Here is a 24,025-nt window from a genome sequence, read left to right as displayed (position 1 = left end):
CAGGCTACCTCTGGCAAGCACACGGAGGGCTGTGCGGCCCCCAAAGAAATGCCACCCCACACCATTACTGACCCACCACCAAACTGGTCATGCTGGAGGATGTTACAGGCAGCAGAATGTTCTCCATGGCATCTCCAGACTCACATATGCTCAGTGTGAACCTGCTTTCATCTGTGAAGAGCACTGGGCACCAGTGGTGAATTTGCCAATCTTGATGTTCTCTGGCAAATGCCAAACGTCCTGCACAGTGTTGGACTGTAAGCACAACCCCCACCTGTGGACGTCAGGCCCTCATACCACCCTCATGGAGTCCGTTTCTGACCGTTTGAGTGGACACATGCACATTTGTGTCCTGCTGGAGGTCATTTTGCAGGGCTCTGGCAGTGCTCCTCCTTGCACAAAGGCGGAGGTAGCGGTCCTGCTGCTGGGTTGTTGCCCTCCTACAGCCTCCTCCATGTCTCCTGATATACTGGCCCATCTCCTGGTAGCGCCTCCATACTGTGGACACTACGCTGACAGACACAGCAAACCTTCTTGCCACAGCTCGCATTGATGTGCCATCCTGGATGAGCTGCACTACCCGAGCCACTTGTGTGGGTTGTAGACTCTGTCTCATGCTACCATTAGAGTGAAAGCACCGCCAGCATTCAAAAGTGACCAAAACATCAGCCAGGAAGTATAGGAACTGAGAAGTGGTCTGTGGTCACCACCTGCAGAACCACTCCTTTATTGGGGGTGTCTTGCTAATTGCCTATAATTTCCACGTGTTGTCTGTTCCATGTGAAATTGATTGTCAATCAGTGTTCTTCCTGAGTGGACAGTGGGATTTCACACAAGTGTCAGTGACTTGGAGTTACATTGTGATGTTTAAGTGTTCCATTTATTTTTTTGAGCAGTGTATATTTTGCTTATTCCTGGAGTCCATAGGCGGCACCAACGCTGCACCTTACAAACATCACATGTGCCGCTGGTACTAACCATTCTGTAACCAATTCCCCCTGAATATAGGGATTACAAAGGTTAAAATACACAGAACGCAGGCACATGGAATGTAATAGAGAGTAAATGGCGGATATAGAGGGAAGACCCTGCCTGAGAGGGTTTACAGTCTATTACAATGAAAAGTTAGAGAAAAAAACAAAAATACCAAAAAGTTTACATAATAACGTAATTAAAAAGATGTGCCATTTCCTGATGACACGTTCTCTATATCCCTTATAACCACAATCATTTTCCTCCATGGATCCACTTACAGGTGACCTCTGGGAAATACAATTTGGGGGGGGATCAGCAGATCCGGGAGAATTCCACCTATAGTTAAAGGGGACCTGACTGATCCTAAACCCCCACAACACATCATCAGTTCCTACCATGCGCCTATGATAGCCGTCCCATCTCGATATTTATAGGCGCCATATTGAAATGAGTCCCAGTAGTCATGTGGGCGGGGCCTCCTGAGAACCAGTCACCTGGTCATGGCTGTAATAATGAGGGGTGAATGAGAAGCCAGAGAGAACCCTACATCATAGGGCAGATGGCAGAACAGTGGAGATGATGGAGGATGCTCTCTGGATTATCAGTCACACCTCAGTAGGTGTTATTACAGCCATGACTAGGTGACTAGTTCTCAGGAGGTGCCCGCCCACATGACTACTTGTGGCCCATGTGACTACAGTGCACACAACTCTCCATGTTTACTGTCCTTAAGATATCGGGATCGGACGGCGTTCATAGCCCCATGGGAGGAAACATTATCAAATAACTGATTGTGTGTTGTGAAGAGGAAACTAGCGCGGACAGGTTCCCTTTAAACCCTCTCCTGGATGTTTAATGTCTGAAGAACCAGATGTGTTGACATTTTTTTTCTTTTTGGAGCATTGTTTATATTTATAACAGAAACATGGTTTCTTCTCTATTTGAATTTTCTGATGAGTTTTAAAATTTATTTTCTTTATAAACATAAAACGTCAGAATATCTTCTCCCCTGTGTGACTTCTCTCATGTCTAACAAGATGTGCTTTAGTTTTGAAACATTTCCCACAATCTGAGCATGAAAATGGCTTCTCTCCTGTGTGAGTTCTCTCATGTCTAACAAGATATGATTTAAATTTGAAACATTTCCCACACTTTGAGCATGAAAATCGCTTCTCTCCTGTGTGAGTTCTCTCATGTCTAACAAGATATGATTTAATTTTGAAACATTTCCCACACTCTGAGCATGGAAATGGCTTCTCTCCTGTGTGAGTTCTCTCATGTATAACAAGATATGATTTAGTTTTGAAACATTTACCACAATCTGAGCATGAAAATGGCTTCTCTACTGTGTGAGTTCTCTCATGTCTAACAAGACATGCTTTAGTTCTAAAACATTTTCCACATTCTAAGCAAGAATGTGGCTTCTCTCCTTTGTGAATTCTCTCATGTTTACAAAGACTTGCTTTGCTTGGAAAACATTTCTCACATTCTAAACATGAAAATGGCTTCTCTCCTGTATGAGTTCTCTCATGTGTAACAAAATGTGATTTAGTTATAAAACATTTCCTACATTCCGAACATGAATACGGCTTCTCTCCTGTGTGAGTTCTCTCATGTGTAAGAAGATGTGATTTAGTTATAAAACATTTCCCACATTTCAAACATGAATACGGCTTCTCTCCTGTGTGAGTTCTCTCATGTCTAACAAGATGGAATTTATCTTTAAAATATTTCCCACATTTTGAACATGATAGTGACTTTCCCCCTGTGTGACTTCTCTGATGTAAAATAAGCTGGGAAGTAGTTGTAAAACATTTCCTACATTCTGAACATGAATACGGCTCCTCTGCTGTGTGACTTCTCTCATGCCTAACAAGCTTTGCTTTACGTGAGAAACATTTCTCACATTCTGAACATGAAAATGGCTTCTCTCCTGTGTGAAGTCTCTCATGTACAACAAGATATGATTTAGTTGAAAAACATTTCCCACATTCCACACATGAAAATGGCTTTTCTCCTATGTGACACTTCTGATGCCTAACAAGCTTTGCTTTACGTGAGAAACATTTCTCACATTCTGAACATGAATATGGCTTCTCTCCTGTGTGAATTCTCTCATGTACAACAAGATATGATTTAGTTGAGAAACATTTTCCACATTCCAAACATGAATGTGGTGGCTTCTCTCCTGTGTGTCTTCTCTCATGTATAACAAGCTGTGATTTATTTGTAAAACATTTGGTACATTCTTGGCATGAATACGGCTTCTCTCCTGTGTGTGTTCTCTGATGCCTAATAAGGTCTGATTTACTTGGGAAACATTTCCCACATTCTGAACATGAATTTGGCTTCTTGGCTGTGTGACTTCTCTCATGTCTGACAAGATGTGATTGCTTTATACTGAATATCTTCTCTCCTGTGTGACTTTTTCTGTGAGTAATAAGTTCTGATCTTTTTGTAAATTGTTTCCCACATTCCTCACAACAGAAACCTTTCCCTCCTTTCTGATCTGTCCTTGTGGTAACAATGTGTGGTTGGTCAGGAGAAGGTTCCTCATGATCAGGTGGATTATTATAGGATAGATGTGGATGGACATTAGGGGTAAGGAGGTCTTCTCCTGAGGAGCGCTCCATGATCCCTCCATCTTCTCCTGAGGAGCGCTCCATGATCTCTCCATCTTCTGCTGAGGAGCGCTCCATGATCTCTCCATCTTCTCCTGAGGAGCGCTCCATGATCTCTCCATCTTCTGCTGAGGAGCGCTCCATGATCTCTCCATCTTCTCCTGAGGAGCGCTCCATGATCTCTCCATCTTCTCCTGAGGAGCGCTCCATGATCTCTCCATCTTCTGCTGAGGAGCGCTCCATGATCTCTCCATCTTCTGCTGAGGAGCGCTCCATGATCTCTCCATCTTCTCCTGAGGAGCGCTCATTCATATCTTCATCTTCTTCTTTATCATTCAGGGATAACATGACGTTTCCCTCAGAATTCTTACTGGGATTTTCTGTTTAAAAAATAAATAAATAAGAGAATCAGTTTTTATCCTTCTGAGAATTAGAGAAATTTCTAGTGAAGGAAACGCACACAGTTTTTTTCATGCATTTTATGGAGTAAACTCCGCCTTGTTTCCGACTATTAAGGTCACATGACCACATTTACATATAAAAAATATTGTTGCACTGAAATTAAAGGGATATTCCAGGCCAAAACTTTTTTTTTTATATATCAACTGGCTCCGGAAAGTTAAACAGATTTGTACATTAATGTGGGTTTGGAGAGGCTCTACCCAATTATATCACCTATACCCAAGGTGATGAAATAGTTAAATGTAAATAGAAGGTAAATTGGGGCTCAAGGTCTTGAACAAATGGCCATAGAATATAGTTTGATAAAAAACTGTTTATTATATATATAAAAAAACTAGTGGAGATAGGTGTACCACAGGGCCCTTGTGATGACACCGCTCCAACAAGTATAACAATAAAATGCTATAGTAAATAATATAAAAATGTGACCACTATAGGAAGGTAGGTAAATTCCTCTAAATGGTGCGCTCGTTTTTTTCTTTTTCGATTGGCGCAATACTATAGAAATAGCAACTCAATGGCTGTAACCAGTAGCAACCATATGTGAGACTGTCAGCCGGCAGTAGTAATTCTTAATAAGTTCCTTCAGTCCTTAATCAACGATAGATATAGAAAAGGATATAGAAAATGCTGGCCAGCAGAAATATTTCGTTTCAACACATACTTTGAGTTCAAGTCTCTCGCGCAGTCAATTTGTGACAAGTTGTACAGATTTATACTGCTGCAGCAACTAAAGTCTATGATGTTTGTCAACTATGCAAGAGATACTGGCAGTTATGACAGGTAATTTTGTATCTCACCACTCCCGGGTATGTTCGGTTGCGATCACCTCTGCGATCCCTTCTATGATGCAGTCCTCGCAGTATATTGTATACGTATCAATGGCGGCGGATGCCGGGTCGCGGACCTGCAGCGCCTGCAAGTGGCGTCAAGACAGCGGTCTCACAGCTCCTACGTCCGGACAGCAGAAGGTGGCGGTGATCGCCAGATGGTGAATCCCCAGCGCTGCCAATGGTAAGTGGCAATGCTGGTAGCGTCCTCGTGGCAGCGAGGGGCGCGTAGAGATAGTATTATACATAGCTGCTGAAGAAAGGACTGAGACAGTCCTGAAACGCGTCCAGCGTCCCCCTGTTACCACTGAGACCATTTTCATATGGAATTCACATAGCTACATTCCATCTGTAAAGCAACCAGAAAGTAGCGGAGATACCTGTCAATCAACCTACTATCTCTACGCGCGCCTCGCTGCCACGAGGACGCTACCAGCATTGCCACTTACCATTGGCAGGGCTGCGGATTCACCATCTGGCGATCACCGCCACCTTCTGCTGTCCGGACGTAGGAGCTGTGAGACCGCTGTCTTGACGCCACTTGCAGGCGCTGCAGGTCCGCGACCCGGCATCCGCCGCCATTGATACGTATACAATATACTGCGAGGACTGCATCATAGAAGGGATCGCAGAGGTGATCGCAACCGAACATACCCGGGAGTGGTGAGATACAAAATTACCTGTCATAAACTGCCAGTATCTCTTGCATAGTTGACAAACATCATAGACTTTAGTTGCTGCAGCAGTATAAATCTGTACAACTTGTCACAAATTGACTGCGCTAGAGACTTGAACTCAAAGTATGTGTTGAAACGAAATATTTCTGCTGGCCAGCATTTTCTATATCCTTTTCTATATCTATCGTTGATTAAGGACTGAAGGAACTTATTAAGAATTACTACTGCCGGCTGACAGTCTCACATATGGTTGCTACTGGTTACAGCCATTGAGTTGCTATTTCTATAGTATTGCGCCAATCGAAAAAGAAAAAAACGAGCGCACCATTTAGAGGAATTTACCTACCTTCCTATAGTGGTCACATTTTTATATTATTTACTATAGCATTTTATTGTTATACTTGTTGGAGCGGTGTCATCACAAGGGCCCTGTGGTACACCTATCTCCACTAGTTTTTTTATATATATAATAAAGTTTTTTATCAAACTATATTCTATGGCCATTTGTTCAAGACCTTGAGCCCCAATTTACCTTCTATTTACAGATTTGTACATTACTTCTATTAAAAAATCTTAATCCTTCCAATAGTTATTAGCTTCTGAAGTTGAGTTGTTGTTTTCTGTTTAACTGCTCAATGATGATGTCACGTCCCGGGAGCTCTGTAATTCCTATGGGGATAATTTCCCATCATGCACAGCTCCCGGGACGTGACATCATCATTGAGCAGTTAGACAGAAAACTTCAGAAGCTAATAACTATTGGAAGGATTAAGATTTTTTAATAGAAGTAATTTACATATCTGTTTAACTTTCCAGAGCCAGTTGATATATATATCTAAAAAAAAGTTTTTGCCTGGAATACCCCTTTACATTTTTTTTACCAAAATTGTAAATTTAGAATGTGCTAAAAGCCAAAAATGACTTGCCCCTCCCACATTTTTTAACCCCTTCCTACAAATGGACATATATAAACTTCCATTCACGATCGGCAGCAGGAGTCGGCTGCCATGGATTGCTGCATTCCAATCCAGTTAACCCCTTCAGTGTGACCGCAGCCACGACCAGTATGACAGAGGAAGTAAGTTCCCTCTGTTCTCCATCGGGACCCCGCAATCTGATCACGTCCACTCATCCTGGACAAAAATGTCCCCTCACACAACATTGTCGGTACAAAAATTATAAAAATTACAGCTTTTTTTTCTTAACCAAAAGTAGTTTTTATAATGCAAATATAATAAACCATAAAATAAAGTACATAAATAAGGTATCGGCAAAATCGTACCAAACCGCAGCGTACAGATAATACAGATCTTATATATAATGCACGGAGAATGACCGTAAAATACTAAACTAAACTGATTTTTTTGCATTCGCACCACCTCATAAACTATGGATTTACCACTAGCAATTAAATACAATGGTCCTAATTTTTTCTCTTTTTTTCGGTTATTGCGCCTAAATTTTAGTCGCAACGTCTGTGCAACTATTTCTGCGACCAAATTTTACGCCGCACAACCGACACTTTAGAAACCACTTGGAGTGTTTTTTTTCACTCTGAAATGGGTGTGTTTTATGCAAAAATGGGCGTGTTTCCGACAAAAAACAAAAAATTCTCGGAGTATTTCCTAAATCACTCTAGAGTGAAATTTAAAAAATGGAGTAATTTCTAACATGGGACTGTTTGCCATTGTGTTTTTTTGTGAAAGTAACTTGTTTTATCACCTGAAAACATTTTGAACAGTTCAACACTTTTATGAATAAAATATTGAAAGCTTCTGTGATAGTTAATGTTTATATTTTTTAAGCCTGAAAAGAAACACGAGTTATATTGAAATCTCCCCAGAATAAAAACTCCACAATAATCAGGGGCAATATGTCTCTTCTTACCTTGTGATGTGAGGGGCCGGTGATCCTCCATCATGACTATGTCCTGGTACAGATCCTTGTGTCCTTCTACATACTCCCACTCCTCCATGGAGAAATAGACCGACACATCCTGACACCTTATAGGAACCTGACACACAATGATATCGTCATCACCAGACCACTCCATTACTGTATAATGTCCCAGCAGTGTCACCTCTCTAATCATCACCAGACCCCTCCATTACTGTATAATGTCCCAGCAGTGTCACCTCTCCAGTCATCACCAGACCCCTCCATTACTGTATAATATCCCAGCAGTGTCACCTCTCTAATCATCACCAGACCCCTCCGTTACTGTATAATGTCCCAGCAGTGTCACCTTTCTAATCATCACCAGACCCCTCCATTACTGTATAATGTCCCAGCAGTGTCACCTCTCTAATCATCACCAGACCCCTCCATTACTATATAATGTCCCAGCAGTGTCACCTCTCTAATCATCACCAGACCCCCTCCATTACTGTATAATGTCCCAGCAGTGTCACCTCTCTAATCATCACCAGACCCCTCCATTACTATATAATGTCCCAGCAGTGTCACCTCTCTAATCATCACCAGACCCCTCCATTACTGTATAATGTCCCAGCAGTGTCACCTCTCTAATCATCACCAGACCCCTCCATTACTGTATAATGTCCCAGCAGTGTCACCTCTCTAATCATCACCAGACCCCTCCATTATTGTATAATGTCCCAGCAGATTCACCTCTCTAATCATCACCAGACCCCTCCATTACTGTATAATGTCCCAGCAGTGTCACCTCTCTAATCATCACCAGACCCCTCCATTACTGTATAATGTCCCAGCATTGTCACCTCTCTAATCATCACCAGACCCCTCCATTACTGTATAATGTCCCAGCAGTGTCACCTCTCCAGTCATCACCAGACCCCTCCATTACTGTATAATGTCCCAGCAGTGTCACCTCTCCAGTCATCACCAGACCCCTCCATTACTGTATAATGTCCCAGCAGTGTCACCTCTCCAGTCATCACCAGACCCTCCATTACTGTATAATGTCCCAGCAGTGTCACCCCTCCAGTCATCACCACACCCCTCCATTACTGTATAATGTCCCAGCAGTGTCACCTCTCTAATCATCACCAGACCCCTCCATTACTGTATAATGTCCCAGCAGTGTCACCTCTCTAATCATCACCAGACCCCTCCATTACTGTATAATGTCCCAGCAGTTTCACCTCTCCAGTCATCACCAGACCCCTCCATTACTGTATAATGTCCCAGCAGTGTCACCTATCACCAGACCCCTCCATTACTGTATAATGTCCCAGCAGTGTCACCTCTTCAGTCATCACCAGACCCCTCCATTACTGTATAATGTCCCAGCAGTGTCACCTCTCCAGTCATCACCAGACCCCTCCATTACTGTATAATGTCCCAGCAGTGTCACCTCTCCAGTCACCACCAGACCCCTCCATGACTGTATAATGTCCCAGCAGTGTCACCTCTCCAGTCATCACCAGACCCCTCCATTACTGTATAATGTCCCAGCAGTGTCACCTCTCCAGTCATCACCAGACCCCTCCATTACTGTATAATGTCCCAGCAGTGTCACCTCTCCAGTCATCACCAGACCCCTCCGTTACTGTATAATGTCCCAGCAGTGTCACCTCTCCAGTCATCACCAGACCCCTTCATTACTGTATAATGTCCCAGCAGTGTCACCTCTCTAATCATCACCAGACCCCCTCCATTACTGTATAATGTCCCAGCAGTGTTACCTCTCTAATCATCACCAGACCCCTCCATTACTGTATAATGTCCCAGCAGTGTCACCTCTCCAGTCATCACCAGACCCCTCCATTACTGTATAATGTCCCAGCAGTGTCACCTCTCTAATCATCACCAGACCCCTCCATTACTGTATAATGTCCCAGAAGTCACCTCTCCAGTCATCACCAGACCCCTTCATTACTGTATAATGTCCCAGCAGTGTCACCTCTCCAGTCATCACCAGACTTCTCCATTACTGTATAATGTCCCATCAGGGTCACCTCTCTAATCCTCCCCAGACCTCTCCATTACTGTATAATGTCCCAGCAGTGTCACCTCTCTAATCATCCCCAGACCTCTCCATTACTGTATAATGTCCCAGCAGTGTCATCTCTCCAGTCATCACCAGACCCCTCCATTACTGTATAATGTCCCAGCAGTGTCACCTCTCTAATCATCACCAGACCCCTCCATTACTGTATAATGTCCCAGCAGTGTCACCTCTCTAATCATCACCAGACCCCTCCATTACTGTATAATGTCCCAGCAGTGTCACCTCTCCAGTCATCACCAGACCCCTCCATTACTGTATAATGTCCCAGCAGTGTCACCTCTCCAGTCATCACCAGACCCCTCCATTACTGTATAATGTCCCAGCAGTGTCACCTCTCTAATCACCAGACCCCTCCATTAATACATAATATCCCAGCAGGGTCACCTCTCCAGTCATCACCAGACCCCTCCATTACTGTATAATGTCCCAGAAGTCACCTCTCCAGTCATCACCAGACCCCTCCATTACTGTATAATGTCCCAGCAGTGTCACCTCTCCAGTCATCACCAGACTTCTCCATTACTGTATAATGTCCCATCAGGGTCACCTCTCCAGTCAACACCAGACCCCTCCATTACTGTACAATGTCCCAGCAGTGTCACCTCTCTAATAATCACCAGACCCCTCCATTACTGTATAATGTCCCAGCAGTGTCACCTCTCCAGTCATCACCAGACCCCTCCATTACTGTATAATGTCCCAGCAGTGTCACCTCTCCAGTCATCACAAGACCCCCCACCCCATTACTGTACAATGTCCCAGCAGTGTCACCTCTCCATTCATCAGACCCCTCCATTACTGTATAATGTCCCAGCAGTGTCACCTCTCTAATAATCACCAGACCCCTCCATTACTGTATAATGTCCCAGAAGTCACCACTCCGGTCATCACCAGACCCCTTCATTACTGTATAATGTCCCAGCAGTGTCACCTCTCCAGTCATCCCCAGACCTCTCCATTACTGTATGATGTCCCAGCAGTGTCACCTCTCTAATCATCCCCAGACCTCTCCATTACTGTATAATGTCCCAGCAGTGTCACCTCTCTAATCACCAGACCCCTCCATTACTATATAATATCCCAGCAGTGTCTCCTCTCTAATCATCACCAGACCCCTCCATTACTGTATAATGTCCCAGCAGTGTCACCTCTCCAGTCATCACCAGACCCCTCCATTACTGTATAATGTCCCAGCAGTGTCACCTCTCCAGTCATCACCAGACCCCTCCATTACTGTATAATGTCCCAGCAGTGTCACCTCTCTAATCATCCCCAGACCCCTCCATTACTGTATAATGTCCCAGCAGTGTCACCTCTCCAGTCATCACCAGACCTATCCATAACTGTATGATGTCCCAGTAGTGTCACCTCTCTAATCATCCCCAGACCTCTCCATTACTGTATAATGTCCCAGCAGTGTCACCTCTCCAGTCATCACCAGACCCCTACATTACTGTATAATGTCCCAGCAGTGTCACCTCTCCAGTCATCACCAGACCCCTCCATTACTGTATAATGTCCCAGCAGTGTCACCTCTCCAGTCATCACCAGACCCCTCCATTACTGTATAATGTCCCAGCAGTGTCACCTCTCCAGTCATCACCAGACCCCTCCATTACTGTATAATGTCCCAGCAGTGTCACCTCTCCAGTCATCACCAGACCCCTCCATTACTGTATAATGTCCCAGCAGTGTCACCTCTCCAGTCATCACCAGACCCCTCCATTACTGTATAATGTCCCAGCAGTGTCACCTCTCCAGTCATCACCAGACCCCTCCATTACTGTATAATGTCCCAGCAGTGTCACCTCTCTAATCATCACCAGACCCCTCCATTATTGTATAATGTCCCAGCAGTGTCACCTATACAGTCATCACCAGACCTCTCCATTAATGTCCCAGCAGGGTCACCTCTCCAGTCAGCAGCTCAGTGATCCTGTGGGTGAGTTCTAGGATCTTCTCCTCATGTATCGGTGAGAGAGGTGGAGGCGCCATAGTGGGGCCCTGGACTCTGCTTGGTTCTCCTGGCTCATTGAGATGGCTGCTGGGGGCCACACACTCCCCCCATCTCTTCTTCACTATGGTGTAATCCTGCGTATGGAGAGAGACAATGAGGGGACTGACCCCAGTATTTGTGCCCCCTGTATAGAGCTCTAGTGAGCACATCTGGAATACTGGGGTCAGTTCTGGAGACCTCACCTACAAAGAGACATCCAGAACATAGAGTGGCTCCAAAGATGGGGGACAACAATGGTGGAAATGTAGATGGGGGGACAACAATGGTGGAAATGTAGATGGGGGGACAACAATGGTGGAAATGTAGATGGGGGGACAACAATGGTGGAAATGTAGATGGGGGACAACAATGGTGGAAATGTAGATGGGGGACAACAATGGTGGAAATGTAGATGGGGGACAACAATGGTGGAAATGTAGATGGAGACAACAATGGTGGAAATGTAGATGGGGGACAACAATGGTAGAAATGTAGACGGGGGGACAACAATGGTGGAAATGTAGATGGGGACAACAATGGTGGAAATGTAGATGGGGACAACAATGGTGGAAATGTAGATGGGGGCAACAATGGTGGAAATGTAGATGGGGACAACAATGGTGGAAATGTAGATGGTGACAACAATGGTGGAAATGTAGATAGGGACAACAATGGTGGAAATGTAGATGGTGACAACAATGGTGGAAATGTAGATAGGGACAACAATGGTGGAAATGTAGATGGGGACAACAATGGTGGAAATGTAGATGGGGACAACAATGGTGGAAATGTAGGGGGGGACAACAATGGTGGAAATGTAGATGGGGACAACAATGGTGGAAATGTAGATGGGGAACAACAATGGTGGAAATGTAGATGGGGGGGACAACAATGGTGAAAATGTAGATGGGGGACAACAATGGTGGAAATGTAGATGGGGACAACAATGGTGGAAATGTATATGGGGACAACAATGGTGGAAATGTAGATGGGGACAACAATGGTGGAAATGTAGATGGGGGGACAACAATGGTGGAAATGTAGATGGGGACAACAATGGTGGAAATGTAGATGGGGAAAACAATGGTGGAAATGTAGATGGGGACAACAATGGTGGAAATGTAGATGGGGACAACAATGGTGGAAATGTAGATGGAGACAACAATGGTGGAAATGTAGATGGGGACAACAATGGTGGAAATGTAGATGAGGGGACAACAATGGTGGAAATGTAGATGGGGACAACAATGATGGAAATGTAGATGGGGACAACAATGGTGGAAATGTAGATGGGGACAACAATGGTGGAAATGTAGATGGGGACAACAATGGTGGAAATGTAGATGGGGACAACAATGGTGGAAATGTAGATGGGGACAACAATGATGGAAATGTAGATGGGGGGACAACAATGGTGGAAATGTAGATGGGGGACAACAATGGTGGAAATGTAGATGGGGACAACAATGGTGGAAATGTAGATGGGGACAACAATGGTGGAAATGTAGATGGGGACAACAATGGTGAAAATGTAGATGGGTCACCTCACCTCTCCAGTCAGCATGTGGAGGATCTCCAAGGTGAAGTGTAATATTCTCTTTGTCATCTCATTCCTGTCCTTCTCCATCCTTGGGGGTCATTCAGGAGAAGAGGAGGAGCCTGAATCACAGAACCAGCGACACTGTAACAAACCTCCTCCTCATGTCATCCTCTTACTACCGAGGTGACACACTGTAACAAACCTCCTCCTCATGTAATCTCCTTACTGCTGGGGTGACACACTGTAACAAACCTCCTCCTCATGTAATCTCCTTACTACTGGGGTGATACACTGTAACAAATCTCCTCCTCATGTAATCTCCTTACTACTGAGGTGACACACTGTAACAAACCTCCTCATGTAATCTCCTTACTACTGGGGTGATACACTGTAACAAATCTCCTCCTCATGTAATCTCCTTACTACTGAGGTGACACACTGTAACAAACCTCCTCCTCATGTAATCTCCTTACTACTGAGGTGACACACTGTAACAAACCTCCTCCTCATGTAATCTCCTTACTACTGAGGTGACACACTGTAACAAACCTCCTCCTCATGTAATCTCCTTACTATTGGGGTGACACATTGTAACAATCCTCATGTAATCTCTTTACTACTGGAGTGACACACTGTAACAAACCTCCTCCTCATGTAATCTCCTTCCTACTGGGGTGACACACTGTAACAAACCTCCTCCTCATGTAATCTCCTTACTACTGGGGTGACACACTGTAACAAACCTCCTCCTCATGTAATCTCCTTACTACTGGGGTAACACACTGTAACAAACCTCCTCCTCATGTAATCTCTTTGCTACTGGGGTGACACACTGTAACAAACCTCCTCCTCATGTAATCTCCTTACTACTGGGGTAACACACCGTAACAAACCCCCTCCTCATGTAATCTCCTTACTACTGGGGTGACACACTGTAACAAACCTCCTCCTTATGTAATCTCTTTACTACTGGGGTGACACACTAACAAATCTCCTCCCCATGTAATCTCTTTACTACCGGGGTGACACACTGTAACAAACCCCCTCCTCATGTCATCTCCTTACTACTGGGGTGACACACTGTAACAAACCTCCTCCTCATGTAATCTCCTTACTACTGGGGTGACACACTGTAACAAACCTCCTCCTCATGTAATCTCCTTACTACTGGGATGACACAATGTAAAAAACCTCCTCCTCATGTAATCTCCTTACTACTGGGGTGACACACTGTAACAAACCTCCTTCTCATGTAATCTCATTACTGGGGTGACACACTGTAACAAACCTCCTCCTCATGTAATCTCCTTACTACTTGGGTGACACACTGTAACAAACCTCCTCCTCATGTAATCTCCTTACTACTGGAGTGACACACTGTAACAAACCTCCTCCTCATGTAATCTCCTTACTACTGGAGTGACACACTGTAACAAACCTCCTTCTCATGTAATCTCCTTACTACTGGGGTGACACACTGTAACAAACCTCCTCCTCGTGTAATCTCTTTACTACTGGGGTGACACACTGTAACAAACCTCCTCCTCATGTAATCTCCTTACTACTGGGGTAACACACTGTAACAAACCTCCTCCTCATATAATCTCTTTGCTACTGGGGTGACACACTGTAACAAACCTCCTCCTCATGTAATCTCCTTACAACTGGGGTGACACACTGTAACAAACCTCCTCCTCATGTAATCTCCTTACTACTGGGGTAACACACTGTAACAAACCTCCTCCTCATATAATCTCTTTGCTACTGGGGTGACACACTGTAACAAACCTCCTCCCCATGTAATCTCTTTACTACCGGGGTGACACACTGTAACAAACCTCCTCCTTATGCAATCTCTTTACTACTGGGGTGACACACTGTAACAAACCTCCTCCTCCTCATGTAATCTCCTTACTACTGGGGTGACACACTGTAACAAACCTCATGCTTATGTAATCTCCTTACTACTGGGGTGACACACTGTAACAAACCTCCTCCTCATGTAATCTCCTTACTACTGGGGTGACACACTGTAACAACCCCCCTCCTCATGTAATCTCCTTACTACTGGGGTGACACACTGTAACAAACCTCCTCCTCATGTAATCTCCTTACTACTGGGGTGACACACTGTAACAAACCTCCTTCTTATGTAATCTCCTTACTACTGGGGTGACACACTGTAACAAACCTCCTCCTCATGTAATCTCCTTACTACTGGGGTGACACACTGTAACAAAACTCCTCCTCATGTAATCTCCTTACTACTGGGGTGACACACTGTAACAAACCTTCTCCTCATATAATCTCCTTACTACTGGGGTGACACACTGTAACAAACCTCCTCCCCATGTAATCTCCTTACTACTGGGGTGACACACTGTAACAAACCTCCTCATGTAATCTCCTTACTACTGGGGTGACACACTGTAACAAACCTCCTCCTCATGTAATCTCCTTACTACTGGGGTGACGCACTGTAACAAACCTCCACCTCATGTAATCTCCTTACTACTGGGGTGACACACTGTAACAAACCTCCTCCTCCTCATGTAATTTCCTTACTACTGGGGTGACACACTGTAACAAATCTCCTCCTCATGTAATCTCCTCACTACTGGGGTGACACACTGTAACAAACCTCCTCCTCATGTAATCTCCTTACTACTGGGGTGACACACTGTAACAAACCTCCTCCTCATGTAATATCCTTACTACTGGGGTGACACACTGTAACAAACCTCCTCCTCATGTAATCTCCTTACTACTGGGGTGACACACTGTAACAAACCTCCTCCCCATGTAATCTCCTTACTACTGGGGTGACACACTGTAACAAACCTCCTCCTCATGTAATCTCCTTACTACTGGGATGACACACTGTAACAAACCTCCTCCTCATGTAATTTCCTTACTACTGGGGTGACACGCTGTAACAAACCTCCTCCTCATGTAATCTCCTTACTACTGGGGTGACACACTGTAACAAACCTCCTCCTCATGTAATCTCCTTACTACTGGGGTGACACACTGTAACAAACCTCCTCCTTATGTAATCTCTTTACTACTGGGGTGACACACTAACAAATCTCCTCCCCATGTAATCTCTTTACTACCGGGGTGACACACTGTAACAAACCCCCTCCTCATGTAATCTCCTTACTACTGTGGTGACACACTGTAACAAACCCCCTCCTCATGTAATCTCCTTACTACTGGGGTGACACACTGTAACAAACCTCCTCCTCATGTAATCTCCTTACTACTGGGGTGACACACTGTAACAAACCCCCTCCTCATGTAATTACCTTACTACTGGGGTGACACACTGTAACAAACCTCCTTCTCATGTAATCTCATTACTGGGGTGACACACTGCAACAAACCTCCTCCTCATGTAATCTCCTTACTACTGGGGTGACACACTGTAACAAACCTCCTCATGTAATCTCCTTACTACTGGAGTGACACACTGTAACAAACCTCCTCCTCATGTAATCTCCTTACTACTGGAGTGACACACTGTAACAAACCTCCTCCTCATGTAATCTCCTTACTACTGGGGTGACACACTGTAACAAACCTCCTCCTCGTGTAATCTCTTTACTACTGGGGTGACACACTGTAACAAACCTCCTCCTCATGTAATCTCCTTACTACTGGGGTAACACACTGTAACAAACCTCCTCCTCATATAATCTCTTTGCTACTGGGGTGACACACTGTAACAAACCTCCTCCTCATGTAATCTCCTTACTACTGGGGTGACACACTGTAACAAACCTCCTTCTCATGTAATCTCATTACTGGGGTGACACACTGTAACAAACCTCCTCCTCATGTAATCTCCTTACTACTGGGGTAACACACTGTAACAAACCTCCTCCTCCTCATGTAATTTCCTTACTACTGGGGTGACACACTGTAACAAATCTCCTCCTCATGTAATCTCCTTACTACTGGGGTGACACACTGTAACAAACCTCCTCCTCATGTAATCTCCTTACTACTGGGGTGACACACTGTAACAAACCTCCTCCTCATGTAATATCCTTACTACTGGGGTGACACACTGTAACAAACCTCCTCCTCATGTAATCTCCTTACTACTGGGGTTACACACTGTAACAAACCTCCTCCCCATGTAATCTCCTTACTACTGGGGTGACACACTGTAACAAACCTACTCCTCATGTAATCTCCTTACTACTGGGATGACACACTGTAACAAACCTCCTCCTCATGTAATTTCCTTACTACTGGGGTGACACGCTGTAACAAACCTCCTCCTCATGTAATCTCCTTACTACTGGGGTGACACACTGTAACAAACCTCCTCCTCATGTAATCTCCTTACTACTGGGGTGACACACTGTAACAAACCTCCTCCTTATGTAATCTCTTTACTACTGGGGTGACACACTAACAAACCTCCTCCTCATGTAATCTCTTTACTACTGGGGTGACACACTGTAACAAACCCCCTCCTCATGTAATCTCCTTACTACTGGGGTGACACTCTGTAACAAACCTCCTCCTCATGTAATCTCCTTACTACTGGGGTGACACACTGTAACAAACCCCCTCCTCATGTAATTACCTTACTACTGGGGTGACACACTGTAACAAACCTCCTCCTCATGTAATCTCCTTACTACTGGGGTGACACACTGTAACAAACCTCCTCCTCATGTAATCTCCTTACTACTGGAGTGACACACTGTAACAAACCTCCTCCTCATGTAATCTCCTTACTACTGGAGTGACACACTGTAACAAACCTCCTCCTCATGTAATCTCCTTACTACTGGGGTGACACACTGTAACAAACCTCCTCCTCGTGTAATCTCCTTACTACTGGGGTAACACACTGTAACAAACCTCCTCCTCATATAATCTCTTTGCTACTGGGGTGACACACTGTAACAAACCTCCTCCTCATGTAATCTCCTTACTACTGGGGTGACACACTGTAACAAACCTCCTCCTCATGTAATCTCCTTACTACTGGGGTAACACACTGTAACAAACCTCCTCCTCATATAATCTCTTTGCTACTGGGGTGACACACTGTAACAAACCTCCTCCCCATGTAATCTCTTTACTACCGGGGTGACACACTGTAACAAACCTCCTCCTTATGTAATCTCTTTACTACTGGGGTGACACACTGTAACAAACCTCCTCCTCCTCATGTAATCTCCTTACTACTGGGGTGACACACTGTAACAAACCTCATGCTTATGTAATCTCCTTACTACTGGGGTGACACACTGTAACAAACCTCCTCCTCATGTAATCTCCTTACTACTGGGGTGACACACTGTAACAACCCCCCTCCTCATGTAATCTCCTTACTACTGGGGTGACACTGTAACAAACCTCCTCCTCATGTAATCTCCTTACTATTGGGGTGACACACTGTAACAAACCTCCTTCTTATGTAATCTCCTTACTACTGGGGTGACACACTGTAACAAACCTCCTCCTCATGTAATCTCCTTACTACTGGGGTGACACACTGTAACAAAACTCCTCCTCATGTAATCTCCTTACTACTGGGGTGACACACTGTAACAAACCTTATCCTCATATAATCTCCTTACTACTGGGGTGACACACTGTAACAAACCTCCTCCCCATGTAATCTCCTTACTACTGGGGTGACACACTGTAACAAACCTCCTCATGTAATCTCCTTACTACTGGGGTGACACACTGTAACAAACCTCCTCCTCATGTAATCTCCTTACTACTGGGGTGACGCACTGTAACAAACCTCCACCTCATGTAATCTCCTTACTACTGGGGTGACACACTGTAACAAACCTCCTCCTCCTCATGTAATTTCCTTACTACTGGGGTGACACACTGTAACAAACCTCCACCTCATGTAATCTCCTCACTACTGGGGTGACACACTGTAACAAATCTCCTCCTCATATAATCTCCTCACTACTGGGGTGACACACTGTAACAAACCTCCTCCTCATGTAATCTCCTTACTACTGGGGTGACACACTGTAACAAACCTCCTCCTCATGTAATATCCTTACTACTGGGGTGACACACTGTAACAAACCTCCTCCTCATGTAATCTCCTTACTACTGGGGTTACACACTGTAACAAACCTCCTCCCCATGTAATCTCCTTACTACTGGGGTGACACACTGTAACAAACCTCCTCCTCATGTAATCTCCTTACTACTGGGATGACACACTGTAACAAACCTCCTCCTCATGTAATTTCCTTACTACTGGGGTGACACACTGTAACAAACCTCCTGCTTATGTAATCTCCTTACTACTGAGGTGACACACTGTAACAAACCTCCTCCTCATGTAATCTCCTTACTACTGGGGTTACACACTGTAACAAACCTCCTCCCCATGTAATCTCCTTACTACTGGGGTGACACACTGTAACAAACCTCCTCCTCATGTAATCTCCTTACTACTGGGATGACACACTGTAACAAACCTCATGCTTATGTAATCTCCTTACTACTGGGGTGACACACTGTAACAAACTTCCTCCTCATGTAATCTCCTTACTACTGGGGTGACACACTGTAACAAACCTCCTCCTCATGTAATCTCCTTACTACTGGGGTGACACGCTGTATCAAACCTCCTCCTCATGTAATCTCCTTACTACTGGGGTGACACACTGTAACAAACCTCCTCCTCATGTAATCTCCTTACTACTGGGGTGACACGCTGTAACAAACCTCCTCCTCATGTTATCTCCTTACTACTGGGGTGACACACTGTAACAAACCTCCTGCTTATGTAATCTCCTTACTACTGAGGTGACACACTGTAACAAACCTCCTCCTCATGTAATCTCCTTACTACTGGAGTGACACACTGTAACAAACCTCCTCCTAATGTAATCTCCTTACTACTGGGGTGACACACTGTAACAAACCTCCTCATGTAATCTCCTTACTACTGGGGTGACACACTGTAACAAACCTCCTCCTCATGTAATCTCCTTACTACTGGGGTGACACACTGTAACAAACCTCCACCTCATGTAATCTCCTTACTACTGGGGTGACACACTGTAACAAACCTCCTCCTCCTCATGTAATTTCCTTACTACTGGGGTGACACACTGTAACAAACCTCCTGCTTATGTAATCTCCTTACTACTGAGGTGACACACTGTAACAAACCTCCTCCTCATGTAATCACCTTACTACTGGAGTGACACACTGTAACAAACCTCCTCCTCATGTAATCTCCTTATTACTGGGGTGACACACTGTAACAAACCTCCTCCTCATGTAATCTCCTTACTACTGGGGTGACACACTGTAACAAACCTCCTCATGTAATCTCCTTACTACTGGGGTGACACACTGTAACAAACCTCCTCATGTAATCTCCTTACTACTGGGGTGACACACTGTAACAAACCTCCTCCTCATGTAATCTCCTTACTACTGGGGTGACACACTGTAACAAACCTCCTCCTCATGTAATCTCCCTACTGCCGACTAGGACCTGCTCTGTATCTGCTGGATAGTGGAGGTGTAGGACCTGTGATGATGTCACAATCATGTGACCAGGACACGTAGGGGGGGGCGGAGGTCAGCAGGATAAAAACCATTTTGGATGAAGGACCTGTGATGATGCTCATGTGACAGGAGTGGGCGGAGCTCAGCTGTAGTAGAGGACATGTGACCAGAAGGGGAGGATCTCAGCTGTAGTAGAGGACATGTGACCAGAAGGGGAGGATCTCAGCTGTAGTAGAGGACATGTGACCAGAAGGGGAGGAGCTCAGCTGTAGTAGAGGACATGTGACCAGAAGGGGAGGAGCTCAGCTGTAGTAGAGGACATGTGACCAGAAGGGGAAGAGCTCATCTGTAGTAGAGAACATGTGACCAGAAGGGGAGGAGCTCAGCTGTAGTAGAGGACATGTGACCAGAAGGGGAGGAGCTCAGCTGTAATAGAGGACATGTGACCAGAAGGGGAGGAGCTCAGCTTTAGTAGAGGGTGGCTCCACCCCTCTGAGCTAAATGGAAATGGGATTTTTTTAATGAAAATTAAAGTGTACCTATCATCTCCCCCAAATAATAAAAAACTGTTACGTGTTACTCTGCACTTCACCCTGATCATGTACATCCAAGTGTTATGTGTTTAGCCCCTATATTTCTAATAAAAACAGCTTACATTGTTTGCAGTCTGGATTCTCATCTTCTCTCAGGTAGGGGGCGTGTCCCTCTTCTGCCCTCACTGTACATGACTGAACTTCCTCCCTCACTGTACATGACTGAACTTCCTCCCTCACTGTACATGACTAAACTTCCTCCCTCACTGTACATGACTGAACTTCCGCCCTCACTGTACATGACTGAACTTCCTCCCTCACTGTACATGACTAAACTTCTTCCCTCACTGTACATGACTGAACTTCTGCCCTCACTGTACATGACTGAACTTCCTCCCTCACTGTACATGACTGAACTTCCTCCCTCACTGTACATGACTGAACTTCCTCCCTCACTGTACATGACTGAACTTCCTCCCTCACTGTACATGACTGAACTTCCTCCCTCACTGTACATGACTGAACTTCCTCCCTCACTGTACATGACTAAACTTCTTCCCTCACTGTACATGACTGAACTTCTGCCCTCACTGTACATGACTGAACTTCCTCCCTCACTGTACATGACTGAACTTCCTCCCTCACTGTACATGACTGAACTTCCTCCCTCACTGTACATGACTGAACTTCCTCCCTCACTGTACATGACTGAACTTCCTCCCTCACTGTACATGACTTAACTTCCTCCCTCACTCTACATGACTGAACTTCCTCCCTCACTGTACATGACTAAACTTCTTCCCTCACTGTACATGACTGAACTTCTTCCCTCACTGTACATGACTGAACTTCTGCCCTCACTGTACATGACTGAACTTTCTCCCTCACTGTACATGACTAAACTTCCTCCCTCACTGTACATGACTAAACTTCCTCCCTCACTGTACATGACTAAACTTCCTCCCTCACTGTACATGACTAAACTTCCTCCCTCACTGTACATGACTGAACTTCCTCCCTCTCTGTACATGACTGAACTTCCTCCCTCACTGTACATGACTGAACTTCCTCCCTCACTGTACATGACTGAACTTCCTCCCTCAATGTACATGACTGAACTTCCTCCCTCACTGTACATGACTGAACTTCCTCCCTCATTGTACATGACTGAACTTCCTCCCTCACTGTACATGACTAAACTTCTTCCCTCACTGTACATGACTGAACTTCTGCCCTCACTGTACATGACTGAACTTCCTCCCTCACTGTACATGACTGAACTTCCTCCCTCACTGTACATGACTGAACTTCCTCCCTCACTGTACATGACTGAACTTCCTCCCTCACTGTACATGACTGAACTTCCTCCCTCACTGTACATGACTGAACTTCCTCCCTCACTGTACATGACTAAACTTCTTCCCTCACTGTACATGACTGAACTTCTGCCCTCACTGTACATGACTGAACTTCCTCCCTCACTGTACATGACTGAACTTTCTCCCTCACTGTACATGACTAAACTTCCTCCCTCACTGTACATGACTAAACTTCCTCCCTCACTGTACATGACTAAACTTCCTCCCTCACTGTACATGACTAAACTTCCGCCCTCACTGTACATGACTGAACTTCCTCCCTCACTGTACATGACTGAACTTCCTCCCTCACTGTACATGACTGAACTTCCTCCCTCACTGTACATGACTGAACTTCCTCCCTCACTGTACATGACTGAACTTCCTCCCTCACTGTACATGACTGAACTTCCTCCCTCACTGTACATGACTGAACTTCCTCCCTCACTGTACATGACTAAACTTCTTCCCTCACTGTACATGACTGAACTTCCTCCCTCACTGTACATGACTGAACTTTCTCCCTCACTGTACATGACTAAACTTCCTCCCTCACTGTACATGACTAAACTTTCTCCCTCACTGTACATGACTAAACTTCCTCCCTCACTGTACATGACTGATTTTTCTCCCTCACTGTACATGACTAAACTTCCTCCCTCACTGTACATGACTGAACTTCCTCCCTCACTGTACATGACTGAACTTTCTCCCTCACTGTACATGACTGAACTTCCTCCCTCACTGTACATGACTGAACTTTCTCCCTCACTGTACATGACTGAACTTTCTCCCTCACTGTACATGACTGAACTTCCTCCCTCACTGTACATGACTAAACTTCCTCCCTCACTGTACATGACTGAACTTCCTCCCTCACTGTACATGACTGATTTTTCTCCCTCACTGTACATGACTAAACTTCCTCCCTCACTGTACATGACTGAACTTCCTCCCTCACTGTACATGACTGAACTTTCTCCCTCACTGTACATGACTAAACTTCCTCCCTCACTGTACATGACTAAACTTCCTCCCTCACTGTACATGACTGAACTTCCTCCCTCACTGTACATGACTGATTTTTCTCCCTCACTGTACATGACTAAACTTCCTCCCTCACTGTACATGACTGAACTTCCTCCCTCACTGTACATGACTGAACTTCCTCCCTCACTGTACATGACTAAACTTCCTCCCTCACTGTACATGACTGAACTTCCTCCCTCACTGTACATGACTGAACTTCCTCCCTCACTGTACATGACTAAACTTCCTCCCTCACTGTACATGACTGAACTTCCTCCCTCACTGTACATGACTGAACTTTCTCCCTCACTGTACATGACTGAACTTTCTCCCTCACTGTACATGACTGAACTTCCTCCCTCACTGTACATGACTGAACTTCCTCCCTCACTGTACATGACTAAACTTCCTCCCTCACTGTACATGACTAAACTTCCTCCCTCACTGTACATGACTAAACTTCCTCCCTCACTGTACATGACT

General features: G+C 44.9%; 2 protein-coding genes across 6 annotated transcripts in view; one reads left to right on the top strand and one right to left on the bottom strand.

Moving 5' to 3' along the window:
* Nucleotides 1-24,025, top strand: part of LOC130277649 (zinc finger protein 569-like) — a 614,204-nt gene that overhangs the window by 226,583 nt on the left and 363,596 nt on the right. The gene's annotated exons all lie outside the window — the stretch shown is intronic.
* On the bottom strand, nucleotides 1,419-21,389 carry LOC130281151 (oocyte zinc finger protein XlCOF6-like). 4 transcript variants are annotated; one of them, XM_056528860.1, is made up of 5 exons: nucleotides 21,278-21,389; nucleotides 13,105-13,214; nucleotides 11,471-11,650; nucleotides 7,453-7,579; nucleotides 1,419-3,976 (listed from the first exon to the last, which is right to left on the bottom strand). In XM_056528860.1, the coding sequence occupies exons 2-5, from the start codon at nucleotides 13,180-13,182 to the stop codon at nucleotides 1,968-1,970; spliced, it is 2,394 nt and encodes a 797-aa protein (XP_056384835.1). In that variant the 5' UTR covers nucleotides 13,183-13,214; nucleotides 21,278-21,389; the 3' UTR covers nucleotides 1,419-1,967. The 4 variants fall into 4 exon arrangements, with proteins under 4 accessions (XP_056384835.1, XP_056384843.1, XP_056384819.1 ...); XM_056528868.1 differs by lacking the exon at nucleotides 21,278-21,389 and adding an exon at nucleotides 20,712-20,761; XM_056528844.1 differs by lacking the exon at nucleotides 21,278-21,389 and adding an exon at nucleotides 20,572-20,652.

Source organism: Hyla sarda, chromosome 1 (genome assembly GCF_029499605.1).
Source record: "Hyla sarda isolate aHylSar1 chromosome 1, aHylSar1.hap1, whole genome shotgun sequence".
Classification (NCBI taxonomy): domain Eukaryota; kingdom Metazoa; phylum Chordata; class Amphibia; order Anura; family Hylidae; genus Hyla; species Hyla sarda.
This window is presented reverse-complemented; position numbering and strand designations above follow the sequence as displayed.

Bases quoted from the DNA above. Each gene is read 5' to 3' on its own strand.
- LOC130281151 (XM_056528860.1), bottom strand. From the start codon at position 13,182: ATGGAGAAGGACAGGAATGAGATGACAAAGAGAATATTACACTTCACC. The intron at 7,580-11,470 runs GTGACCCTGCTG...ATTGTGTGTCAG, and splicing joins CTGAGCTGCTGACTGGAGAG to GTTCCTATAAGGTGTCAGGA. The intron at 3,977-7,452 runs GTAAGAAGAGAC...TTTTTTAAACAG, and splicing joins CCGGCCCCTCACATCACAAG to AAAATCCCAGTAAGAATTCT.